Source organism: Tamandua tetradactyla, chromosome 5 (assembly GCF_023851605.1).
Source record: "Tamandua tetradactyla isolate mTamTet1 chromosome 5, mTamTet1.pri, whole genome shotgun sequence".
Classification (NCBI taxonomy): Eukaryota; Metazoa; Chordata; class Mammalia; order Pilosa; family Myrmecophagidae; genus Tamandua; species Tamandua tetradactyla.
The window spans coordinates 145,928,106-145,951,109 of record NC_135331.1 but is presented as its reverse complement, the minus strand read 5'-3'; the positions used below and the strand labels follow the sequence as shown (position 1 = coordinate 145,951,109).

The 23,004-nt window shown below is 37.5% G+C and overlaps 1 protein-coding gene across 4 annotated transcripts in view; it reads left to right on the top strand.

The window, feature by feature from the left end:
- The first annotated feature begins 479 nt into the window (after window positions 1-479).
- Window positions 480-23,004, top strand: part of RNGTT (RNA guanylyltransferase and 5'-phosphatase) — a 338,823-nt gene continuing 316,298 nt past the window's right edge. Inside the window, exons 1-4 of one of the 4 annotated variants that reach the window (XM_077162393.1) lie at window positions 480-550; window positions 11,154-11,263; window positions 17,891-17,994; window positions 18,085-18,173. In XM_077162393.1, coding sequence (XP_077018508.1) covers window positions 11,177-11,263; window positions 17,891-17,994; window positions 18,085-18,173 — 280 coding nt within the window. In that variant the 5' untranslated portion in view covers window positions 480-550; window positions 11,154-11,176. Of the gene's footprint in view, window positions 551-570; window positions 843-2,354; window positions 2,733-11,153; window positions 11,264-17,890; window positions 17,995-18,084; window positions 18,174-23,004 lie in introns of those variants that run through there. The other 3 variants (XM_077162394.1, XM_077162395.1, XM_077162392.1) reach the window with 3 other exon arrangements.

Below are 23,004 nucleotides of genomic sequence, written 5' to 3'. Positions count from 1 at the left end.
ACGGGAGACTGGACTCCACAGCAAGACTAAGAGCTGTGAGACTACTGATTATTTTTAGAGGGGGCACAGTTTTGCAATAGACTTTCACAGTTTTGTAAGGAACAAATATCTGTTATGGAAAAATTTTGGAATAAAATCTCCTGCCAACCCAGAAAATCTTCACAAATGCAGAAAAGAAAGAAAACAAGTTTTACTACTGAATAAGCATTAAACAAGATTGTGATCACAGGCCATCTGCTAATGAGATTGCTAAGACAGAAAGATATCCCACCCTTATATAAAGGCAAGCACATACAATCCATTATATACAAGTCCTTATGCAAGAGTTCTTGACAGCTGTTTGCTATACATTCTTTCATTGCTAATAGTTCACTTGGAAACTTGTATGGTATCTGAAGGAAAAACAAGACTTCCCATATCTTTATGACAAGCAGGTAGTGACAAGGCTAGCTTCCATGGTGACAGGGAGATAAGGGTACTATCTTTCTTGATGTTTACATTTCAAAGAAATGGCTCCCTGGTCCCAAGCAAAGCATTCCTGTGTTGAAAGGTAGGCAAGAGGCTTATTCAGCGTCTAAAAACATTTAATACATATCAAAGTATGCATATTTTCTCAAGGAAATGCTCTAAGAAAAGAGAAGAGGGAAAAGGTCTCTTTCCCATTTGTCAACCATGACAGAAAAATCACCTTTGACGATAACTCACAGCCAATACAGAGGCAGCCAAGACATACTTGAGAGGGCGGGTTGGAGGTTCCAAAGAAGCCAGACAGGTTCTTCTGTGGCTTCTATTTTCCCTTCCGCCCTAGGACTTGGAGCGATACAGGCAGAAACACACACCAGGTGAGTAATGTCTGGTTGAGAAACAGAGAGATTATCCACTCACTTGGATCATACTCTCCTAATCTACCCTCTACTGTGGCAAACAGGAGCTATGAGACCCTCCTACTCCGTGCACTCTGAAGATGGAAGAGGGAAGGAAAATGCACTGCTGCCTTATAGCCAATACTAGAGGCTTACTGCCCAGTGGTATAATGCCTCTGGGAAGTTCAGCCTGTTCTTAACACTGAGCTCCTTGGGTAAGAAAGCCTGTGTGGGGAGGAGAACAGTTTCCAAAGGGAGACATTCCCAGAAGGGAAAGGACCAAGCTCATCTTTGCCATGCTTGGTGGGGTTAGGGATCAAATATTTCTTCACTCAGAGCATGATACACACTCTATCCTGTCAGCAGAGTAGGGAATGGGGCTTTATCGTTAAACTGTAAAGCAACTGGGTCTTCTGTCCTGTCAGGGGAGCTATGACGCTGCCACTAAAAGGTCTGAGCACATGTGACAGCAGGATACATCAGGAATGTGACTTGTTACTCGGGTTCCCACCCCCTCCCGCCCCTCCCCAGAGACAGCCGCTGGGCTCTCTCCACTTGCGGGAGAATTCTAACTCTTACTAAGAAAGCCCAAGAATTCAGGGGCTGAGGTGTCTCAAAGTTCCCCTCAGCCCCCGAAAAGGTGAAACTCGCCCTTTCAAAACATTCCACAAAGCCTCAAACTCTTGCAGTTCAAATACAGCACTGGTGCTTAAACTGCCACATAGTTAATTCACCAGCATTCAGCTTTATATTTAATACTTGAGCTAATTAAGTCTTGTTAGTAAAAGAAGAAAGTCTCATTACAAGATGGCATTTACTAAATGCTTCCAAGTTACTTCTCCTTAACTCGAGGGGAAAGGCCGTTTACTTGGTAGGTAAAGGAGAAACCTGGCTGGATAACTCCCGCTTTGCTAATCACACACGTTAATTACTTTTTCGAGACACGGACCCTCTGACACGCCTACTAAGCATGCTTTGAATCATTGCTCCAAAAATGTACAAACGAAACTCTTAAAATGTTTTGTAATATAATTTCAGATGCTTCATGGGTCCTCAGAAGCAATTCTCAGGAGTAATTTTTCACTTCTGGTACTACAATCTCTGGCTCTTAGAATTTCCCTAAACTGGCTTTACGATCCATAACAGGGAGAACTTTCCCAAATTCCAAATGAAACTCAGATCCGGCCGGGGCGCCAATCTTGGCGGAGAAAGGGAGTCCCAGGCTGTTGAGCTGCGGTAGCGGTGGGGAAGCTTCTTTCTTCACTAGAATTTATGCTTTTGAAATTCATGCAGCAGGGAAGTCTACATGTGGAAAGAGACTTTGGTGGTTCCCTTTCACTTTCTCCGTCAGGTTTCTTCTCCGATGCCCCGCTGGGAAAAAAAAAGAAAAAAACGCGACTCTAAGCTGCCTGCGTATGGGAACACAATGCGCATGCACGAAAGCCTAGCGCTGGCCTCTGACTGGCCGGGCGAGGAGGACTTGCCCCACCTCTTCCCTTGGTTTTAACTCCTTCCTATCCCTCCGCGGAGCTTCTTTTTCTTCCCCTCTGACCTCGGAAAGGAGGGGGAGGGGCCTTTGGGGGCGGAAGTCGCGGTGCATTGTGGGATCGTCTAGAGTCGTGGAGTTCAGTCTGAATGAAAGTGGCGCGCCGCGCCTGACGTTTCCCGGGTTGGAGCTGCTAGGATTCGGACCCGGGTCAAGATTCAGGTGCCTCGGACCTCCAGGTCGGAGCGGACCGTGAGGAGGCCGAGGCGGAGGCGCGACGGGCGTTGGTGAAGGCAGCGGCTCTTCGGGGGTCCAAGACATGGCTCACAACAAGATCCCGCCGCGGTGGCTTAACTGTCCGCGGCGCGGCCAGCCGGTGGCAGGTAACCTGGCGGGGGCTATTTGAGTCCTTGCGCTCCGGCGGGGCCCGGGGGTGGGCTCTCTGAGGGGCGCAGCGTTTTCGTGGTTCCGTTCCCGTTAGTTACCACTAATTCAGGAGCTAGATGTGTTTTGTCGGATGAGGCTTCCTAGGTGTTTGTTTGGAAACGTGGGTGGGAAGGGGGTGGGTACGTGGGTGGGGGCACGTGTCATTAGCCTGCAAATCGAAATATTAGCAACGGGAAGGTAGACAGGAGGTTTGTGTGGCAGGAGCTGAGAACCTAGGAATACAGTGGGTAGTACTTAGAAGCTCAGTCGTAAGTTTGTGAACCTTTCAGGATTCTTGGCAGGGGAAGGGACAAGAGTTGGTCTTGAGGTGGAGGAGGAGGAGTTCCCAGTGGGGAAATGGGTCGAGACCGAGACTGGGAATCTGGAGTTTTTTTTTTTTTTAATAAAAAAAAAATCCGTTTTCTTGCGAATTTTTTCGCTTTTATTGAGTTTGACATACAATAAACTTTGACGTGTTTGATTTTGATAAACTTTAACATCTATAGGTGTATACATACATACATCCCATGACACGTTCAACACAATCAAGATGGTAAGCATAACCATCACTCTTCAAACTTCCTCCTACCTCTTTGTAATCCCCCCCTCATGTAACCACCTATCTGCTTTTGATCAGTGTAGACTAGTTTGCATTTTATAACATTTTTTAAATAACTGGAAACACGGTATGCACATTTCCTTGTTGGGTCTGGCTTCTTTCACTCAGCATAATTATCTTGAGATTCATCCATATTGTAGGTATTATTCCTTTTTTTTAGAAGTAGTACTTTATATGTGAATACTCCACAATTTGTTTATCTAGTTACCTGTTGATGGACATTTGGGTTGTTTCCAGTTTTTGACTATTACAGATAAAGCTGCTATGATCATTAATGCATAAGCTTTTGTATGAACATATTCTTTCATTTCTTTTTTTAAAAATTTATTTATTAATTAAAAAATAAAGAAAAAATAAAACAACATACATAATCAGTAATTCACAGTATCACCACTTAGTTGCATATTCATCATTTCTTAGAACATTTACATTAATTCAGAAAACGAAATAAAAAGACAATAGAAAAAGAAATAAACATAGGAAAGAAAAAAAAAAAGATTATACCTACCATACCCCTTACCCCTCACTTTCATTGATCACTAGCATTTCAAACTAAATTTATTTTAGCATTTGTTCCCCCTATTATTTACTTTTATTCCATATGTTCTACTCCTTTGTTGACAAGGTAGATAAAAGGAGCATCAGACACAAGGTTTCACAATCATGCAGTCCCATTGTGACAGCTTTGTCATTATTCAGTCATCCTCAAGAAACATGGCTACTGGAACACAGCTCTACATTTTCAGGCAGTTCCCTCCAGCCTCTCCATTACATCTTGAATAACAAGATGATATCTACTTGATGCATAAGAATAACCTCCAGGATAACCTCTCTACTCTGTTTGGAACCTCTCAGCCATTGACGCTTTGTCTCATTTCCCTCTTCCCCCTTTTGTTTGAGAAGGTTTTCTCAATCCCTTGATGCTAAGTCTCAGCTCATTCTAGGGTTTTTCTCAATCCCTTGATGCTGAGTCTCCGCTGATTCCAAGATCTCTGTCCCACCTTGCCAGGAAGGTCCACACCCCTGGGAGTCATGTCCCACGTAGAGAGGGGTAGGGTGGTGAGACTGCTCGTTGTGTTGGCTGGAGAGAGAGGCCACATCTGAGCAACAAAAGAGGCTCTCTTGGGGGTGACTCTTAGGCCTAAATTTTAAGTAGACGTGACCTATCCTTTGTGGGGTTAAGTTTCATATCAACAAACCCCAAGACTGGGGTATGCTTTCATTTCTCATGGAGAGGAATAGCTGGATAATACAGTAGATGTATGTTTAACTTTTTAAGAAACTGCCGAAACCTTTTCTGAAGTAGTGACATTTCATATTCCTGCAGTTAATGGTTGAGAGTTCCGTTTGATCCATGTCCTTTCCAACACTTGGTATGGTTGGTCTTTAATTTTAGCCATTATAATAAGTGTGTAGTGTTATCATTTTGTGGTTTGAATAATGATAGCTTCTTGGCTATTTGTGCATCTTTTATGTAGTGTTCATTTTTTTGTCAATTTTGAACTGGTTGTGTATCTTATATTGGTATATTGTAAGTACAGTTCCTTTGTTGCATATGTTTTGTCCATCTTTTCTCTAGTCTGGTTTGCTTTTTTGTTCTAAAAATCTAACAGTTTCTTCGGAAGAGAAAAAAATTGAATTTTGATGAATTATTTATTGATTTTACTAGACGGCTTTTTGAAGCAAAAATTATAGGAAATCATAGTGAACTGAGTACTTACTAATTATGAACATATCTACAGCATGTCTACTTAATAATTTAAAATGATCAGATGAGGAGATACCATAGTCACTTTTTATTCAGGTTTTTTGATTCTTTGGATTTGTCAGCTTTTCTTCACATTTTTGATTGCTCAGTGTTGAATGATTGAGACAAGAGTAGAAGAGGGGAGACTAGTTAGGAACTTGTCACAGTGATCCAATTGAAAGACATTGATGGCTTAGAAGTGGAGATGAAGAGTAGTGGGAAGATTTGAGAGATTAGTTAAAGAAGGAAAATGGACAGAACATAGTGTTGGGTTTTGAGTGAGGGAAAGAGTCAAAGAGTCCTAAGTTTCTGGCTTATGCAACAGGATGATTGGTATCATTAGGGCTTATTGGGGAAGGAGCAATTTGGAGGAGATATTCTTAAGATCCTTGTTGCATAAGGATATTGAGTAGACAATAGAATATATGATTTGAAATTCAGAGAAGTCTGAGTTGGAGATGTGTATTTGACAATCACCAGCATAAATACAATATTTAAAGACATGGTAGTTGATTAGTCAGGATAGGTAATGCTAGTTTCTTAATAAAACTCAGTGATTCGAATGACATGTTTACTTTTTGCTCATATCACAGTGTGGTGTGTGTCATGTGGCTTTCCTGGGCAATTCTTCTCCAAGTGGTGATTCTCTAGGCTCTTTCCATCTAGTGGTGCTGTTCTCTTAAATTTGTGACCTCTGAGGTTGCCCTGGGCGGGGAGAGTAGGAGTGGGTATTCTTTCAGGGAGTTTTATGGCCAGGCCTGGTAATGTCATGTCTTACTCTTGCCCACATGTCATTGGGCAGAATCCAGTCACATGGTCTTAACCTAACTACAAGAGAAGCTGAGAAATGTAGTCTTTCTGTGTGCCCTGGAAGAAGGAAATAAGTGAGATTTTATGAATAGATGACATTATTTCTGCTATGGGAGTGGATAGAATCTTCTAGGCCAAGAATGTAGGAACAGTAGAGGAGAAGGCCTAGGATGGAACCCATAGAAACCTGGCAATAAGCAGTTGCATAGAGGAAAAATCAGGGAACAAAGAGAGTTGAGAAAGAAATAGCCAGAGATTGAGTATAAGATGGGTGGGTAGAAATGAAGAGTGTAGTGTCATGGAAGAGTTTTTCAAGAAGGAAGGCATTGTCAGACATTTGAAATGCTCCTAAGATATTGTGTAAAATACCAGAAAAGTTGGTAACAATAGGGAAGTTGTTGGTGACTGTGTGATGTGTACTTTCAGTGGGAATATGGGGTCAGAAGCAGGATTGGTATAGATTGAAGAGATACCTGATTGCAAGCCTCTTAGAGAGTTGTATTGGATTGCTGAGGGGTCAGGTAGACTGTTCTGAGCAGCCTTAGAGTCTAATTGTACCTTTGGGATGGAGTGTGGCCAGAAGTTTTAGTGACTCCAGAAGATATGATCAGAAGTGACTTGAGAGTGGCCAGTTGACCCGAAGAGGAGGCTGCTGGAACATGGAAGAAGTAGGATTGATTACAGCATGGATCCATCCCCTAAGGCCATGGATGGCTCTTAGTCATTTTAGCAGATGTTGCTGAGACAGAAACAAATAATGCCCAGAGACCAGGTGCAGTGGTTTTGTTTGTCTAACACTATTGAGAGCAAAAAATGGAGTACGAAGCAATAGTCTTTCCTCCTTGGATGCCAGGAATGTAATTATTTGTAGTAGAAGGGAATGAGAAGGAGGCTAGAAGGAGATTTTTGAATTGACTGTGGACCATCTTTTTGAGTGGAAGCTCAAAAGTTATGTTCAGTTATAGAGAAGTAAAGTTATTACATTTTTGCCCACACGTACAGATAAGTGAATTGGAGGTGAGAAAGTGAGGATAACACCATTGTATTAAGCTTTCTCGAAAAGTTTGGGTATTGCTCTAGTTTGCTAGCTGTAGGAATGCAATATACGAGAAACAGAATGGCTCTTAAAAAGGGGAATTTAATAAGTTGCTAGTTTATAATTCTAAGGCCGAGAAAATGTCCCAGTTAAAGCAAGTCTATAGAAATGTCCAATCTAAGGCATCCAGGGAAAGATACGTTGGTTCATGAAGGCCAATGAAGTTCAGGGTCTCTCTCTCATCCGAGAAGGCACATGGTGAACACAGTCATGATTTCTCTCTTACCTGGAAGGGCACGTGGTGAGCAAGGCATCATCTGCTAGTTTTCTTTCCTGGCTTCTTGTTTCATGAAGCTCCCCGGGAGGGATTTTCCTTCTTTATCTCCAAAAGTCACTGGCTGGTGGACTCTACCTCGTGGTGCTACAGCATTCTCTGCTCTCTCCAAATCTCCTATTCTCCAAAAGGTTTCCTCTTTTATAGGACTCCAACAAACCAATCAAGACCCACCCAAATGGGTTGAGACATGTTGTTACCTAATCCATCTTAACAACCAATCTTGACTAAATCACATCATCCAGGGAGATGATCTGATTACAGATTCAAACATACAGTATTGAATAGGAATTATTCTACCTTTATGAAATGGGATTTTGATTAAAACATGGCTTTTCTAGGGGTCATACATCCTTTTAAACCAGCACAGATATGAAGAGGAGTGAAAATGAAGCATAAGTTGGATGTTGATACAGGAGAGTTTAGGACATTTTAAAATGCTGATAGAAATGAGCTAGCAGATGGGGAGAGCTGAACATGACTGGGTTAATGTGTGGGGCAGTTGATTGATGGTCCTTGAGAATGCAAGATGAAGAAGAATCCAGAACAGAAGCAAGTGGGGTTGGCCTTTAATAGGGGGAGGACCAGAGGAAGAAAGAAGATAGGCTCAGAAACTGCAAAGGTGAGGCAAGTTTCTTCAGGATTGGTGGAGAGGATTGTTGGGTATCGGTTATGTGCATGGACACTAGATCCATATTACCTGAGTTTGAATCACTGCTTTACTATTTACAAGTAGAATGATATTGGGCAAGCTACTAATTTCTCTTGCCTTAGTTTTCTTATCCGTAAAATGGGGATCATAACAATACCTACTTTACTTATAGGATTAAATGAATTAATGTTTATAAGTTGTTTTTAAATAGTATCTGGCATGTGATAAGCATTATGGAAGGTTAGCTTTTATGATTATTACCTCTGTTTCTTATTTATTTTTCGGTAAGGTATAATGTAAAGCTGTCAAGTTGCAGAGGGGCTGGGAGAGCTTGGTATATTTTCGGAAATGATGGAAAAATGTGGAAGTTATTTGTTGTAAAGGATAATTGGTGTGTGATATGATTGCCTTTGAGATTGGTGATTATGATTAATAGTGTTAACGATCTGTTGGCTGTGTGTTTTTTCTCTAGGAGACCTCAACTGCATGAGTGTAGGCAATATGAAGTCAGGTGGTTGGATTCATCAAGATCTGGGTTTTTTCTCAAGTGAGTGTGACTGAGCAATAGTGGGGACAAGGAGGTTAAAGGTGTTTACATGGGACTTGAGTGTGATGATGAGCTGTAGATTCTGATGTTGGCTAAGAAGGAAAAGGAAGGCTGGAGATGCTGATAGAGACAGAAATAGGACTTTTTGAGACAACAGGGAGAAGGAGAGAATGTCTAATGGGATGAATTAGAGGAGATCACTTTCTGTTTCAGTTTTCTGGCTGCTAAAACAAGTACCATGCAATGGGTTGGTTTAATACCAGAATTTATTGGCACATGGTTTCAGAGACTAGAAGGCTGACTTCCTCCCAGGGTTGGTATCTTGGTATCCTTGACTTTTCTGTCACATGGCCATATACATGATAGTTTCTTCTTCCTCTTCTGGGTTCCATTGACTTCCAACTTCTGACTACTCTCCATGGCTTCGCTCTCTGCCTCACTTTCACTCTGTTTATAAAGTACTCCAGTAATCAAGATTAAAGCCCAACCTGATTCACTACTTAACTGAAGTAATATCTTGAGGAGATTTTATTTACAGTGGGCCCACACCCACAGAATAGGGACCAAAAGCAAAAACATGTCCCAGTGGGGGTGGACAATTAAATCAGCCACACCTCCTAACATACATATTATTAACATGTTATTATATTTATTGTTTATGGTATGTCTCTCCCCAGTAGAATGTAAGCTCTATAAGGGCATAGAATTTTTTGTCTATTTATTTTTCTTTGATTTGTTTCATGTACCTTGAACAATGTCTGGTACATAATAGGTGCTCATTAAATCTGTTCAAGGAAGAAAGTGAAATAAAATAATCTAGGGCAGTACAATTGTGGCTCAGTGACAGAATTCTCGCCTGCCATGCCGGAGACCAGGTTCAGTTCCAAGAGCCTGCCCATGCCCCCCCCAAAAAAAACAAAAAAAACCCCAACAATCTAGATGAGTTGATGATGATGGAGATGGTAAGATGTTGTCAAGTTCTGGATATATTTTCAAGGTAGATCTGGCAGGATTTGCTTTTGGATTGGATGTGGGGTGTGAGGGAAAGAGAGGAGTCAATAACTCCAAATATTTTTGACCTGAGCTACTAGAACAATGTTGTTGTTATTTGCTGAGATGGGGAAGACCATGAGGAACAGCCATTGGAGCAGGTTTTGGAGTTTGAATATTGAGAGCTTATATTTGGATGGCAAGTCTGAGATGTCTGTAGGACATCTAGTAGAGACTAAGTCAGGTAGGCAGTTTGATATATGAGTCCAGAGTTAGGGAAAGATTTGGGCTGGAGATACAAATTTAGGAGTCATTAGCACATGGATGGTTTTTCAAGGCAGGAGACTAGATGAGACACCAGGGGAGTGAATGTGGTAGAATAGCAGTCTAAGGACTGAGCCCTAGGACAAAACATAGAAGGGTTAGGGAGATAAGGAGCCAGTAAAGGTGACAGAAGGAAAGGCTAGAGGGAGAAGGAAAACCATAAGGATGTAGTATAGTATATTGGAAGCCAAGAGGAAGAAAAGTGATCACTTGTTTCATAATAATACTGAGAGCTTGAGTAAGGTGAGAACTAAGAATTGACATTTGGATTTGGCCAGTGTGGAGGTTATTGGTGACTTTGAACTGTTTCGTAGAGATTAAAACATTTTTAAAAAAGTCATCTTTTCATGAAATTTAGATGAAATAAATAGGAGCCATAAGAATACCCCTGGACAGATGTCAGGACTTCACTTATATATTATTTTAGGTAGATACTTGTTCTTATTACTGATTTTGTTGTGTTTTAAATTATCAGGGCGCTGCAAATGGTAGAATTCTTGCCTGCCATGTGGGAGACTCAGATTTGATTCCCAGAACATGTACCTCCCCCGCTCCTGAAAAAAAAAATCTGTTGAAATAGATTTTAAAATTGGCTATAAAAGGTGACTTCTCCTATACTCATATTATGATTCAGAAAAAGCAAAGGTCATGAAAGGTCAGTCTTTCTCACTGTTCGATAATCACTGATTATTGATTTAATAATCACTGATTATTTGGAGCAGTGATTCTATTTAGCACCCTCTCAGCATTATAGCATAACCTGGATCTCTGGTCCATAAGTTTGGAGATACAGGATAAAGTCCATAAATTGGAGAAAGTTTTAACCTCCTGTTAAAAAACATAATTTAATTCACTTCATTATCATTAATTTAATTCACTTCATTATCAATTTCCTTGTATAATATCTTGAAAAGTTTTAAGGCATTTATCTTTCTAATGTAGTGGTTTAGAATGTAGATTCTTTTTTTTTTTCCAGTGTTATTTTATAGGCATTTCTTTCTTTCTTATTTATTTTCACAACCACTCCCTCTTCCCTCAGAATTTAAATTCTTTATGGTAGCCTTGTTCACTGGTAGTTTTTCTTTTGATGTTATATTTGATTGTGGATTTACAGGATTTATTTTATTCTTAAAAGTTCCAAAGAAGTATCTTTTAAAAGAAGAGTTTAGATTGAGACTACTTCATGAGCAATTACAGTTGCAGATTATTTTTCCATTTAAGGTGTTTTAAGAAGGTGATTTTGAAAGTTGCTAATTATAATGTTTTAACATGGAACATTTTCATTAATGAAAATTGTTACCCATCTTAATGTTGTTTAGGAAAATTCTTACCTCTGAAGACAATGTTAGGACCAAGATATGATAGTCAAGTTGCTGAAGAAAATCGGTTCCATCCCAGTATGCTCTCAAATTATCTAAAGAGTCTGAAGGTAAGAAGCAAAGCATTTTTTTTGGTACTGATTTAATATATTATATCCTTTTTTTGTTCTACAGTTAGTTTTTTCTTAAATTATTTAAAAATAATTATAGACTCATAGGAAATTGCAAATATAATAAATAGGTTTGCTGAACTCTTCTCCTAGCTTCCCCCAGTGGTGATACTTGATATAACTGCAGTGAAATAGCAAATCCGTAAATTGATGAAGTTAAGCTATTTTTAACTATATTAGAAACCTTTTTTGGTTTTTAGCAGCTTTTATATGCACTTATTTGTGTGTGTGTATGTATGTGTATGTGTTTATAGTTCTATGCAATTTGATCTTATGCATAGATTGGTAGTGGTGGTTACAGAACTGTTCCATCTATACAAAGGAACTCTCTCATGCTATCCCTTTATAGTGAGGTCCTTTCCCTACATGGTCCCTATCCCCTGGCAACTGCTAATCTGTTTTCCATCTCTATAACTTCCTTATTTCGAGAGTGTTATAAAAGTGCAGTCATACAGTTTGTGGCATTTTGGGATTGGCTTTTTTTCCACTGAGTATAATGCCCTCAACTTAGTTATCATGTATATAAATAAAAAATTTGCTTGTTTTTATTACTGAATAGTATTTGATTGTGTGGATGTATCAGTGTTTTTTTCCCCCATTTATTTATTTATTTGACAATAAATTTTTAATAAAATTTAACTATTGAATTTCAAATGACTGAAATTTAATCTTTGAAGTATTCTTTTTTTTAAAAAAATATTTTTATTAGTAAAACAACATACAGATATGCAAACAGTCCATATATGTTATATAGTCAGTGGCTCACAATATCATCACATAGTTGTGTATTCATTACCATGGTCAATTTTTTTGAACATTTGCATCACTCCAGAAAAATAAATTTAAAAAAACCCTCATATATACCGTACCCCTCACTCCTCCCTCTCATTGACCACTAGTATTTCCATCTACCTAATTTATTTTAACTTTGTTCCCCCTATTTATTTTTTATCCATATTTTTCACTCATCTGTCCATACCCTAGCTAAAAGGAGCATCAGACACAGGTTTTCACAATCACTGTATCAGTATTCTTAAGCCATTCTTCTGCTGAAGGACATTTGGGTTGTTTCCAGTTTGGGATACTATGACTAAACATGCTATGAACATTCATATATAGGTTTTTGTGTGAATGCAAGTTTCATTTTTCTGGGGTAAAGGCCCAAGAGTGTGATTGCTGGGTCATATGGTAAGTTCGTGTTTAATTTTACAAGAAACTGCCAAACTATTTCCCAGAGTGGCTGAACCATTTTATATTTCCATCAGATAGCAGTTTGAGAGTTAATGAAATTTGTTTTTTTTTTTTTTTTTTTTACATTATTCTTACATAATGCTGATTTTTGTTAATATTTTATTTTATACTCTTGGTCATCTATTATTGTTTGCTATATTAGTGCATTTAACAAATGTTAGTACCTGTTATAGTCAAGGCTCATACTATGGGATAGAAAAATAGTCACATATTTTGAAATATCACTCATCTCTTTTCTCACTACAGCTTTATAGTGGTTTATTCTGTTAATATCTTATTTTAGCTTAACTTATAAATTTTAGCTTAATTTATAATCTTCTTTTTTAGTTCTTTTTTTGGGAGTGGTGGTGCATGGCCTGGGAATTGAACCCAGATCTCCCACGTGGCAGGCAAAGAATTCTATCACTGAACTACCCATGCACCCCTTACTTATAAACTTTCAAAAAAAATTTTTTTATTGAGATATCTTCATGCGCATAGAATCCATCCGAAGTATGCAATCAGTGGCTCACAAAATCATCACATAGCTGTGTATTCATCACCATGATCATTTTTAGAACATTTGTATCACACCAGAAAAAGAAATAAAAAGAAAAAAACCCATATATCCCATACCCCTTACCCCTCCCTCCCATTTATCACTAGTATTGTAGTCTACTCAATTTTTTTAGCCCCTTATCCCCCTCCCCCATTATTTATTTATTTTTTGTCCTAATTTTTTTACTCATTCATCCATATCCTGGATAAAGAAAGCATCAGCCACAAAGTTTCCACCATCACATGGTCATGTTATATAAAAGCTATATAGTTACAAAGTCATCTTCAAGAATCAAGTTCAGTTAGTTTCAGGCACTTCCCTCTAGCTACTCCAATATACCACAGACTAAAATGGGAGATCTAGGCGGGCCGCGGTGGCTCAGCGGGCAAAATGCTTGCCTGCTATGCCGGAGGACCTCGGTTCGATTCCCGGCCCCAGCCCATGTAACAAAAACGGAGAAACTGAATACAATAAAACAAGAAAATGTTTAAAAAAATGTTTCCCTTTCTTCCTTCCTTCCTTCCTTCTATCCTTCCTTCCTTCTCTCTGTCTTTCCTTTAAAAAAAAAAAAAAAAAAAAAAAAAAAAAAAAAATGGGAGATCTATTTAATGCATAGAAATAACCTCCAGGATAACCTCTCCATTCTGTTTGGAATCAGCCACTGAAACTTTATTTTGTCTCATTTCTCTCTAACTCTGTTTTGGTTAAGAATGCTCTCTCAATCCCATGATGCCAGGTCCTGGCTCATTCCTGGGAGTTCTGTCTCACCTTGCCAGGGAGATTTATGCTCCTGGGAGTCATGTCCCATGTTGTAGTGGAGAGGGCAGTGAATTTACCTGCTGAGTTGGCTTAGAGAGAGAGGCCACATCTGAGCAACAAAAGAGGTTCTCTGGGAGTGACTCTTAGGCATAATTATAAATAGGCTTAGTGTCTTCTTTGCAGGAATTAGTTTCATAGGGGCGAACCCCAAGACTGAGGGCTCACCCTATGGAAGTGGTTGTCCCCATTGCTTGCAAGTATATCAGGAATTCTCCAGATGGGGAAGTTTAATATTTTTTCCTTTATCCCAGTCCCAAAGAGAACTTTGCGTATATTTTTTTATTCTCTGCCCAGATTGCTCTGGAATGTATTGGGGTATCACACTAACCTGTACAAACCAACAAGATCTCCCACCCTATTCAACATTCCGTGTAATTATGGTGTTCAAATAAACTGACCATAAAAGTAAATTAGATAATGTGCTACCAAAAAATATAAATTTTCTGCTGAATAAACATTTCTTCCTTTGGTCTCACATAGAAGTTGAGGTTTTAAAATATAGATCATATCATCCTTTACCCTTATTCTGATATATCTTAGTCCTATCCAGATTATCTTCATTCATATCTCTACTTGAAGTCATCACTTTTTAAAGTTTTTTTTGGTATGCTGTATGGTAGGGGTCACATTTCATTCTTTTTCCATGTGACTGTTCCATTATTGTTGTTGATTTTTTTTTTCATTTGGGAAGTACATGGGCCAGGAATCGATCCTGGGTCTTCTACATGGCAGGTGAGAATTCTACCACTGAACTTCCCTTGCACCACCCTTCAACTTTTTTAACAGTTGCTGTATGGGGTAATGCTGATTTTAATAGCTTCAGAGCTCTAACTCTGAGTCTCAGGTATCACACAAACATCCGAAGTACCAGGGAATGACTAGGTTATGCACAAATAGCTCAGCATCTTGAAATTTAGAAATAATAGTTACAACTCCTGAATATGTGACTGCTGTAAGAGCTTACAATCTAGAACCCGTTACAATAGGCCCTAGCCTTATACCCATACTTTTGACTTCAATTCTCTGAGTTTGTATATTATCATTAGTCCCTATGAGTGAGACATGGTAATATTTGTCTTTTTGTTTCTGACATTTCCTTCAACATACTGTCCTCAAGGTTCATTAACCTAGTTGTATGTCTCACATACATATAAACTTTTAATTTTTATTTTTACTCTCAATAATTATATGGAAAATCATAGCTGATATTGCTAGAGTGTTAAATTTGTTCTAGGCAATGTGGTAAGAGTTTGGGTTTGGAGAACCACATAGCCTGAGTTTGAATTCCTGTTTGCTACATACAGTTTTATGGGCAAATTTAATAATCTCCTTATGTTTCAATTTCCTCATCTGTAAAGTAGAAGAAAAATAATGCATGTAGAGCATGTAGAACAGTGGTTGGTGCAAAGTAAGGGCTTCATTCAATTTCACAATAATCTGTGAGGTAGATACTATTTTAATATTTTGTGGATTGAGATGATCTTTTCTGAAGAATAAGTATATGTTATATGAAAAATGTATATGTATACACACACAAACACATCACGCATACACATTTATACCTATACATATATATGAAGGTCAGAGCAGTTAAGTTACAATACAGTTTCTCAGTCTTGATGAATATATTCCTATGTGTTTAGAAAATTCTCATTTTCCTGCTTATCATTACTTCATTTGCTTCTTATTTTGGACCTGGAGACAGACAACTTGAGTTCTGATACCAGCTCACTGTAAAGCTGTATAATGGTATCTGAATCTTTTTGTTTGGCTGTTTGGTCATACATATTCTCTGAATAAACCAATAGAGCACATTTTGACAGCTAGTTATGTTTCAGAAGTATGCATTTTGGTCTGTTTTGTATTATGTGAAATTTAAGTGTTTGTGCCATTTTTTTTCTGTAGCAATGAAGTCTAATCGTTATGTAGAACAGTCTTTAGGCAAATCTAATTATAGGTACTTAATAAAAGCAACAAAAACAAAAGAAAAGAACAATTTAAAAAGTATAGATTATTTCTCTTGCCATTCTTCCCAAAAAATATATGCTTCAGAATGAGATAGAAGATGTGTAAATTAACTCTTTCTCTGGTTGGTCTTGGTTCCTGTATGCATTTCTTAGTGTGGCTGTCTTACCAGGCTGAGTATGATTCTAGATTTGAATATTTTTCATACCACATGGCCCCTGAACACAAGCCAATTTCAGTTAGTGCTTGACTGAAGAAATAATGATTGTTGTTCCAACCCAGGAAGAAAAGCTGGCTGTAATGGACTTATTGAGAGATGGAATTGCCTCCAGTGAGATGTACAGATGTGGCCATGTATACTGCCCTTTATTGGTTTAAGGAATTTGCACACTTTTTTAGCCCAAGTACTCATTTTAAAATTTGACTCTGTCTTTGATGTAATTCTACTGTGATGATTTTTACCTTTTAATTAAAAAAAAAGACAGTACATCCTCTCTTCCTTTAATTTTTATCCCCATTCTGCCTCATAGATTCCCACATTTAAATTTTTTAAATATGTCTTTTCAAAATTTTTTTATGTATATAGGAGCACCAAAAATATAGGTTATTATTATTTTTTCCTTTTTTTAATATGTTAGTACATTATATATGCTGTTCTGAACCTTGCTTTTTCACTTAATAGTGTATTCTGGATTATATATTAGTATACAAAGATATTCCGTAGTCTTTTTGTGGATTTACAGTATTCTATTATGTACCATAATTTATTTAACTAGTCCCTTATTGATTTACCTGTATAATTCCTTCAGAGAGTGTATTTGTGCTGGCATTTTCTGAGATTTACCGCCACTGATTCATTTCTTCATTTTTGTGTCTTCATTTTATTTTCCTTCTTGTGTTTCTACTTCACTATAATCTCTGCCCAGTCTTTTTCAGATTCTTTAGCTGTTGTGTAGATGGGAGATAGGTTTACCACTTCTGAGTCCTTACCTACAGAAAATGAAAATGTGTGTTTCTTGGCATTTTCTAATATTTGCCATTGCTAGGTCTGCTTCTATTCTTTCCTTCCCCCCATAACTTCTGCAGTGATCTTAATTCCTCTTGGAAGATCTTTAAAATCAAAATTTTTAAGTGTGGATTTTATTTGCTCCTGCTTTCACTGAAAATGAGTTTGAGCTGTTCTTGTTTTTGTCCCCCTCCCATTTGTTTTTGTATGCTATTCAGGAAAAGAAGAATTTCATACTGCTTTTTTTTTTTTTTTTACATGAGCAGGCGCCAGGAAACGAATCCAGGTCCTCTGGAATGGCAGGCAAGCATTCTTGCCTGCTGAGCCACTGTGGCCCACCCATACTGCCATTTTTAACCTCTCATTTTCAAAATATTTATCTTTAAGCTTCAATGTGTTTCAGAAAATATGTTGAAAGGTTATTAATTAAATAGAAAGGGGATAATTTATGTATATTTGGTGTAACTGGCTTGTCTTACTTTTAAGCCAGAGACCTGGTATGATGTAGTCTATGGATGACAGATAGGTTTCAAGCAAAGTGATTGATGGTGGCTGCCTAGACTGCTGCGTTGATGTGTTTCAGGATCTTGGTTGGAGTGTGCCAGATAGAATTCATTCCCACTCTAAATTCTTGTCTAATAAATCATTGGAGGAGTGACAAATGCAGAAAAATATGGCAGTGTTTTCTTTTAACTCCAAATGTATTCCGTGCTGGTGGACTTTTGTGATGTTTTACTGTTTTGCTTATGTTCCTGTTGCTTCATTGGTTTGGGGGTTAATCAGTTTCATTTATTTTATTGAATGCCTGCTAAGTTCTAGTGCCCTGAATAAGTCTTGGGTAAGTGGTACTTTTGCTGTCGGAAGTACAGTGGCAGCATGAGTACAAAATCTTCCTCATTTTAGTTGATGAACTGTGATAGTCCCATTTAGTAGTCTTGTTTTGGAACATATTTGGTTAATAGTACATCTGCTTTCTTTCCTTTTTAAGGTTAAGATGGGATTGTTGGTGGACCTGACAAATACTTCAAGGTTCTATGACAGAAATGACATAGAAAAAGAAGGAATCAAATATATAAAACTTCAGTGTAAAGGGTGAGTTGTATGGATACTTTTTAAAATCAAAAACTTCAATGAAATTTGTAATTTCTTCTTTAGAACAATTTTTTTTTTCTATTTTGCTAGACATGGTGAATGCCCTACCGCTGAGAACACTGAGACATTTATTCGCCTGTGTGAGCGGTTTAATGAGAGAAACCCACCTGAACTTATAGGTATGTTTGACTGTCCTTTATCCCTGTTAAACATTTTATTTTGAGGATGAGTTTCCTTTTTTTTTTGGCAAGTGTGTTGATGCGGAAGTATTTTTTCCTTTTAAATAACCATCAGGTAGTATTTCTTAGAGGAATAGAGTAACTTTAGTGAACTATAAAGGTATTTTTATAATTTTTACATTTTTCAAAATAAAGTCCTAATTTCCACCATAGCCCTTACTTTTACTGTGCCCCCACCCCTACATCCGCCAAGACATTTTGGTTCATATTTTAAGTGGATTCACTCTAAGTGGCCTTCATCATGAGCCAGTTATTCTTGAAATTATTATTACCTTCGTTTTGCTGGTAAAGAAACTGTGGTAAAAGGAGGTTAAAATAACTTATCTTAGGTTAACATGTTGGGGAAACTGTGGACATGGGATTTTATCCAGCCCTGTCTGACTTTAGAGCTCATGCTCTAGATCATCAAACTATGCTGCATCCCTCTTGTAAAATACAGTTTTTTTACAGCCATATTAACATTTGAAACTGTCAGGCCCCCAGGATGATTAACAGTCATCTTTAATCTTTCCTCTCAGAGATATCTGCTTTTAATCTTTTAGAATATTTCCTTCTTGTCTTTTTATGATGTATATATTTTTACATCACTCAACTTTTTTTTTTTAAACTTTTTTTATTGTATAACATATATACAAAGCAAAAAAAGAAAAAAACAATAGTTTTCAAAGCACTCTTCAACAGTTAGTTACGGGACAGATCCCAGTAACATCCTTCAACTTTTACTGTACATAAAACATGTGACAGGTGTGCATCAGAGGCAGCATCCTGAGGGGAGAGCCAGGTTTTAATCAGAGCAAGAAGGTGGATGAACCTGTAGTCATCTATTAATTTAGATATGTTGATTGAACATTTATTGTATACTGGACATGGTCCAAGTGCTGTGGACATAGTCCTGTTGTCAGGAGGTTGACAGACTAGTGGCAGTCTGTTGGTAAAATAGACAACTAATGTAATAGTTATGATCCACTGTTCTATAGGAGAGGTAAGTAAAGGATGTGTGGGGCCTATACCTGTGCCAATTTTGAGGGATCTGAGACAGATCCGTTAAAAAAAATGTTATATATGTGTGTAGATAATATATACATTATAATATATGGAAATGTAGGTAACAGGGCAACAGTGGCTTAGTGGTAGAATTCTTGCGTGCCATGCCGGAGACCCAGGTTTGGTTCCTGGTGCCTGCCGTGTAAAAAAAAAAAAAAAAAAAAAAAATATATATATATATATATATATATATATATATATATATATATATATATGTAGGTAATATATATATATATAAATATGTAGGTAATAAATAAACATTTATTTAAGCTAAGATCTGTAAGAGACAGTCTAAGAGAAAGAACAGAAATGGGGAGAATAATAGAGGACAGAGATTAAATTGATATTCGTTTATATTTTCTAAGTGTTTTATTTTTTCTTAAAAATGTGCTTATTAAGAAATATTTAATATTAGTAAAAGCAAATTTACTATTTAGGCAAGTTACAGAAAGTAATAATGAAATCACTACCTGTGAACTCATTTTAGAGATAGAATACTATCAATATTATTGAAGTTTTCTATGTATTCTTCTCTGGCTTTATCCTCTGCCTCTCTGTAAAGGTTTTTTTTTTTTTGTTATTTATTTATTTTTAATCTATATGTTTTACCCGTCTGTCGATAGGATAGATAAAAGGAGCATCAGACAACAAGGTTTTCACAATCCCACAGTCACATTTCTGCAAAGGTTTTTAATGTAATTCCAGGCAAAATCCCAGTGAGACTTTGGCAGAATTACTGTGAAGTTAATTTGGATTTGAAAAACTCACAGCTTGTTATAAGTTGATAAATATCTATTAAAACACTAAAAAAATTGCCTGGCAAATTGAACAGGCAGAATTATGAAAAGAAAATGTTGAAAAACAGAAGTAATGGGAGAGTTTCCTTATAAGTTATTAAAACATGATGAAGCAATGGAAACAATATTAGTTTCCTCATGGTAAAGGAGATGTTTTGCAAATTAGAGGCGAAAGGTATGATTATTGAAAAAATTCTGTTGAGGCAGTTGTCCAGCCATATATCCAATGCATTTTAGATGGATTAAACATTTTTTTTAAATTATTTATTTTTTATTTATGATACATAACCACATACAAACACAGACAGTATCATATTCTGTTCTTGTTATATAATCAATAACTCACACTATCATCACATAGTTGTATGTTCATCATCATCATTTCCTAGAACATCTGCATCAATTCAGATACAGCAATAAAAAGGAAACAGAAAAAAATTCATACATACCATACCCCTTACCCCTCGCCTTCACTGATCACCAACATTTCAATCTACTAAATTTATTTTAACACTTGTTCCCCCTGTTATTTGTTTGTTTTTAATCCATATGTTTCGTTTGTCCGTCGATAAGGTAGACAAAAGGAGCATCAGACACAAGGCTCTCAAACCACAGAGTCACACTGCAACAGCCATATCATTATACAGTTATCTTCAAGAAACATGGCCACCGGAGCACAGCTCCACATTTTCAGACAGTTCCCTTTAGCCTCTCCATTACACCTTAACTAAACAGGTGATATCTATTTAATGCATAAGAATAACCTCCAGGATAACCTCTAGACTCTGTTTGGAATCTTTCAGCCATTGATGCTTTATTTTGTCTCATTTTGCTCATCCCCCTTTTGGTCTAGAAGATTTTCTCAGTCCCTTAATGCTGAGTTCCAGCTCATTCTAGGATTTCTGTCCCATGTTCCAGGAAGGTCCATACCCCTGGGAGTCATGTCCCACGTAGAGAGGGGGGAGGGCAGTGAGTTTGCTTGCTGTGTTGGCCAGGAGAGAGAGGCCACATCTGAGCAACAGAAGAGGTTCTCTTGGGGGTGACTCTTAGGCTTGCAGGATTAAGTTTCCTATGAAGAAACTCCAAGATTGGAAGCTTGGCCTATTGCTTTGGCTGTGCCCACTGCCTGTGAAAATATCAATAATTCTCCACTTGGGGAAGTTAAATTTTCCTGCTTTCTCACCATTCCCCCTAGGGGACTCTGCAAATACTTCCCTATTCACTGTTCAAATTGCTGTGGAATTTATCTGAGCATCATTCTGGATAAACCTACAAAATCTCATGCCCTATGCAAGGTTCCGAATACTGTGGTGTTCGATTAAGCTGTCCACATAAGTTATATTAGGAAATGCACTTGTCAAAATATAAATTTTGTACCAAATAAATATTTTTTTGCTTGTCTCACACATACATTAAAGTTTTAAAATATTACCATCTATTTTCAACACCCTGCATTATTGACATTGCTTTGTTCTTCCTCATGCGGAAACATTTTTAAATTAGTACATTTAGTCGCTATTATTATACTCTCTAGGCATTCCTAGATTATACCATGTCAGTCTTTATTGTCTAGCTTTCCTTTTGATTTCATTTGTGCCCCCAGGCCTCCTCCCTCTATCATTCTCACATTCAGCTTCATTCAGTGTTCTAACATTGTTGTATTACAGGTAGGTAGTATGTGCTATCCATTTCTGAATTTTTACAAACAGTCCTGTTGCACAATCTGTATCCCTTCAGCTCCAGTTACCCGATTGGATTAAATATATATATTTTTTATTAATTAAAAAAAAATTAACTAACACAACATTTAGAAATCATTCCATTCTACATATGCAATCAGTAATTCTTAATATCATCACATAGATGTATGATCATCATTTCTTAGTACATTTGCATCGATTTAGAAAAAGAAATAGCAAGACAACAGAAAAAGAAATAAAATGATAATATAGAGAAAAAATAAAAATAAAAAATACAAAAAATATATTAAAAAAAACAAAAAGAACTATAGCTCAGATGCAGCTTCATTCAGTGTTCTAACATAATTACATTACAATTAGGTAGTATTGTGCTGTCCATTTTTGAGATTTTGTATCCAGTTCTGTTGCACAGTCTGTATCCATTCAGGTCCAGTTACCCATTATCTTACCCTATTTCTAACTCCTGATGGTCTCTGTTACCAATGACATATTCGAAGTTTATTCTTGAATGTCGGTTCACATCAGTGGGACCATACAGTATTTGTCCTTTAGTTTTTGGCTAGTCTCACTCAGCATAATGTTCTCTAGGTCCATCCATGTTATTACATGCTTCATAAGTTTATTCTGTCTTAAAGCTGCATAATATTCCATCGTATGTATATACCACAGTTTGTTTAGCCACTCGTCTGTTGATGGACATTTTGGCTGTTTCCATCTCTTTGCAATTGTAAATAATGCTGCTATAAACATTGGTGTGCAAATGTCCGTTTGTGTCTTTGCCCTTAAGTCCTCTGAGTAGATACCTAGCAATGGTATTGCTGGGTCGTATGGCAATTCTATATTCAGCTTTTTGAGGAACCGCCAAACTGCCTTCCACAGTGGTTGCACCATTTGACAGTCCCACCAACAATGGATAAGTGTTCCTCTTTCTCCACATCCTCTCCAGCACTTGTCATTTTTTGTTTTGTTGATAATGGCCATTCTGGTGGGTGTGAGATGATATCTCATTGTGGTTTTGATTTGCATTTCTCTAATGGCCAGGGACGTTGAGCATCTCTTCATGTGCCTTTTGGCCATTTGTATTTCCTCTTCTGAGAGGTGTCTGTTCAAGTCTTTTTCCCATTTTGTAATTGGGTTGGCTGTCTTTTTGTTGTTGAGTTGAACAATCTCTTTATAAATTCTGGATACTAGACCTTTATCTGATATGTCGTTTCCAAATATTGTCTCCCA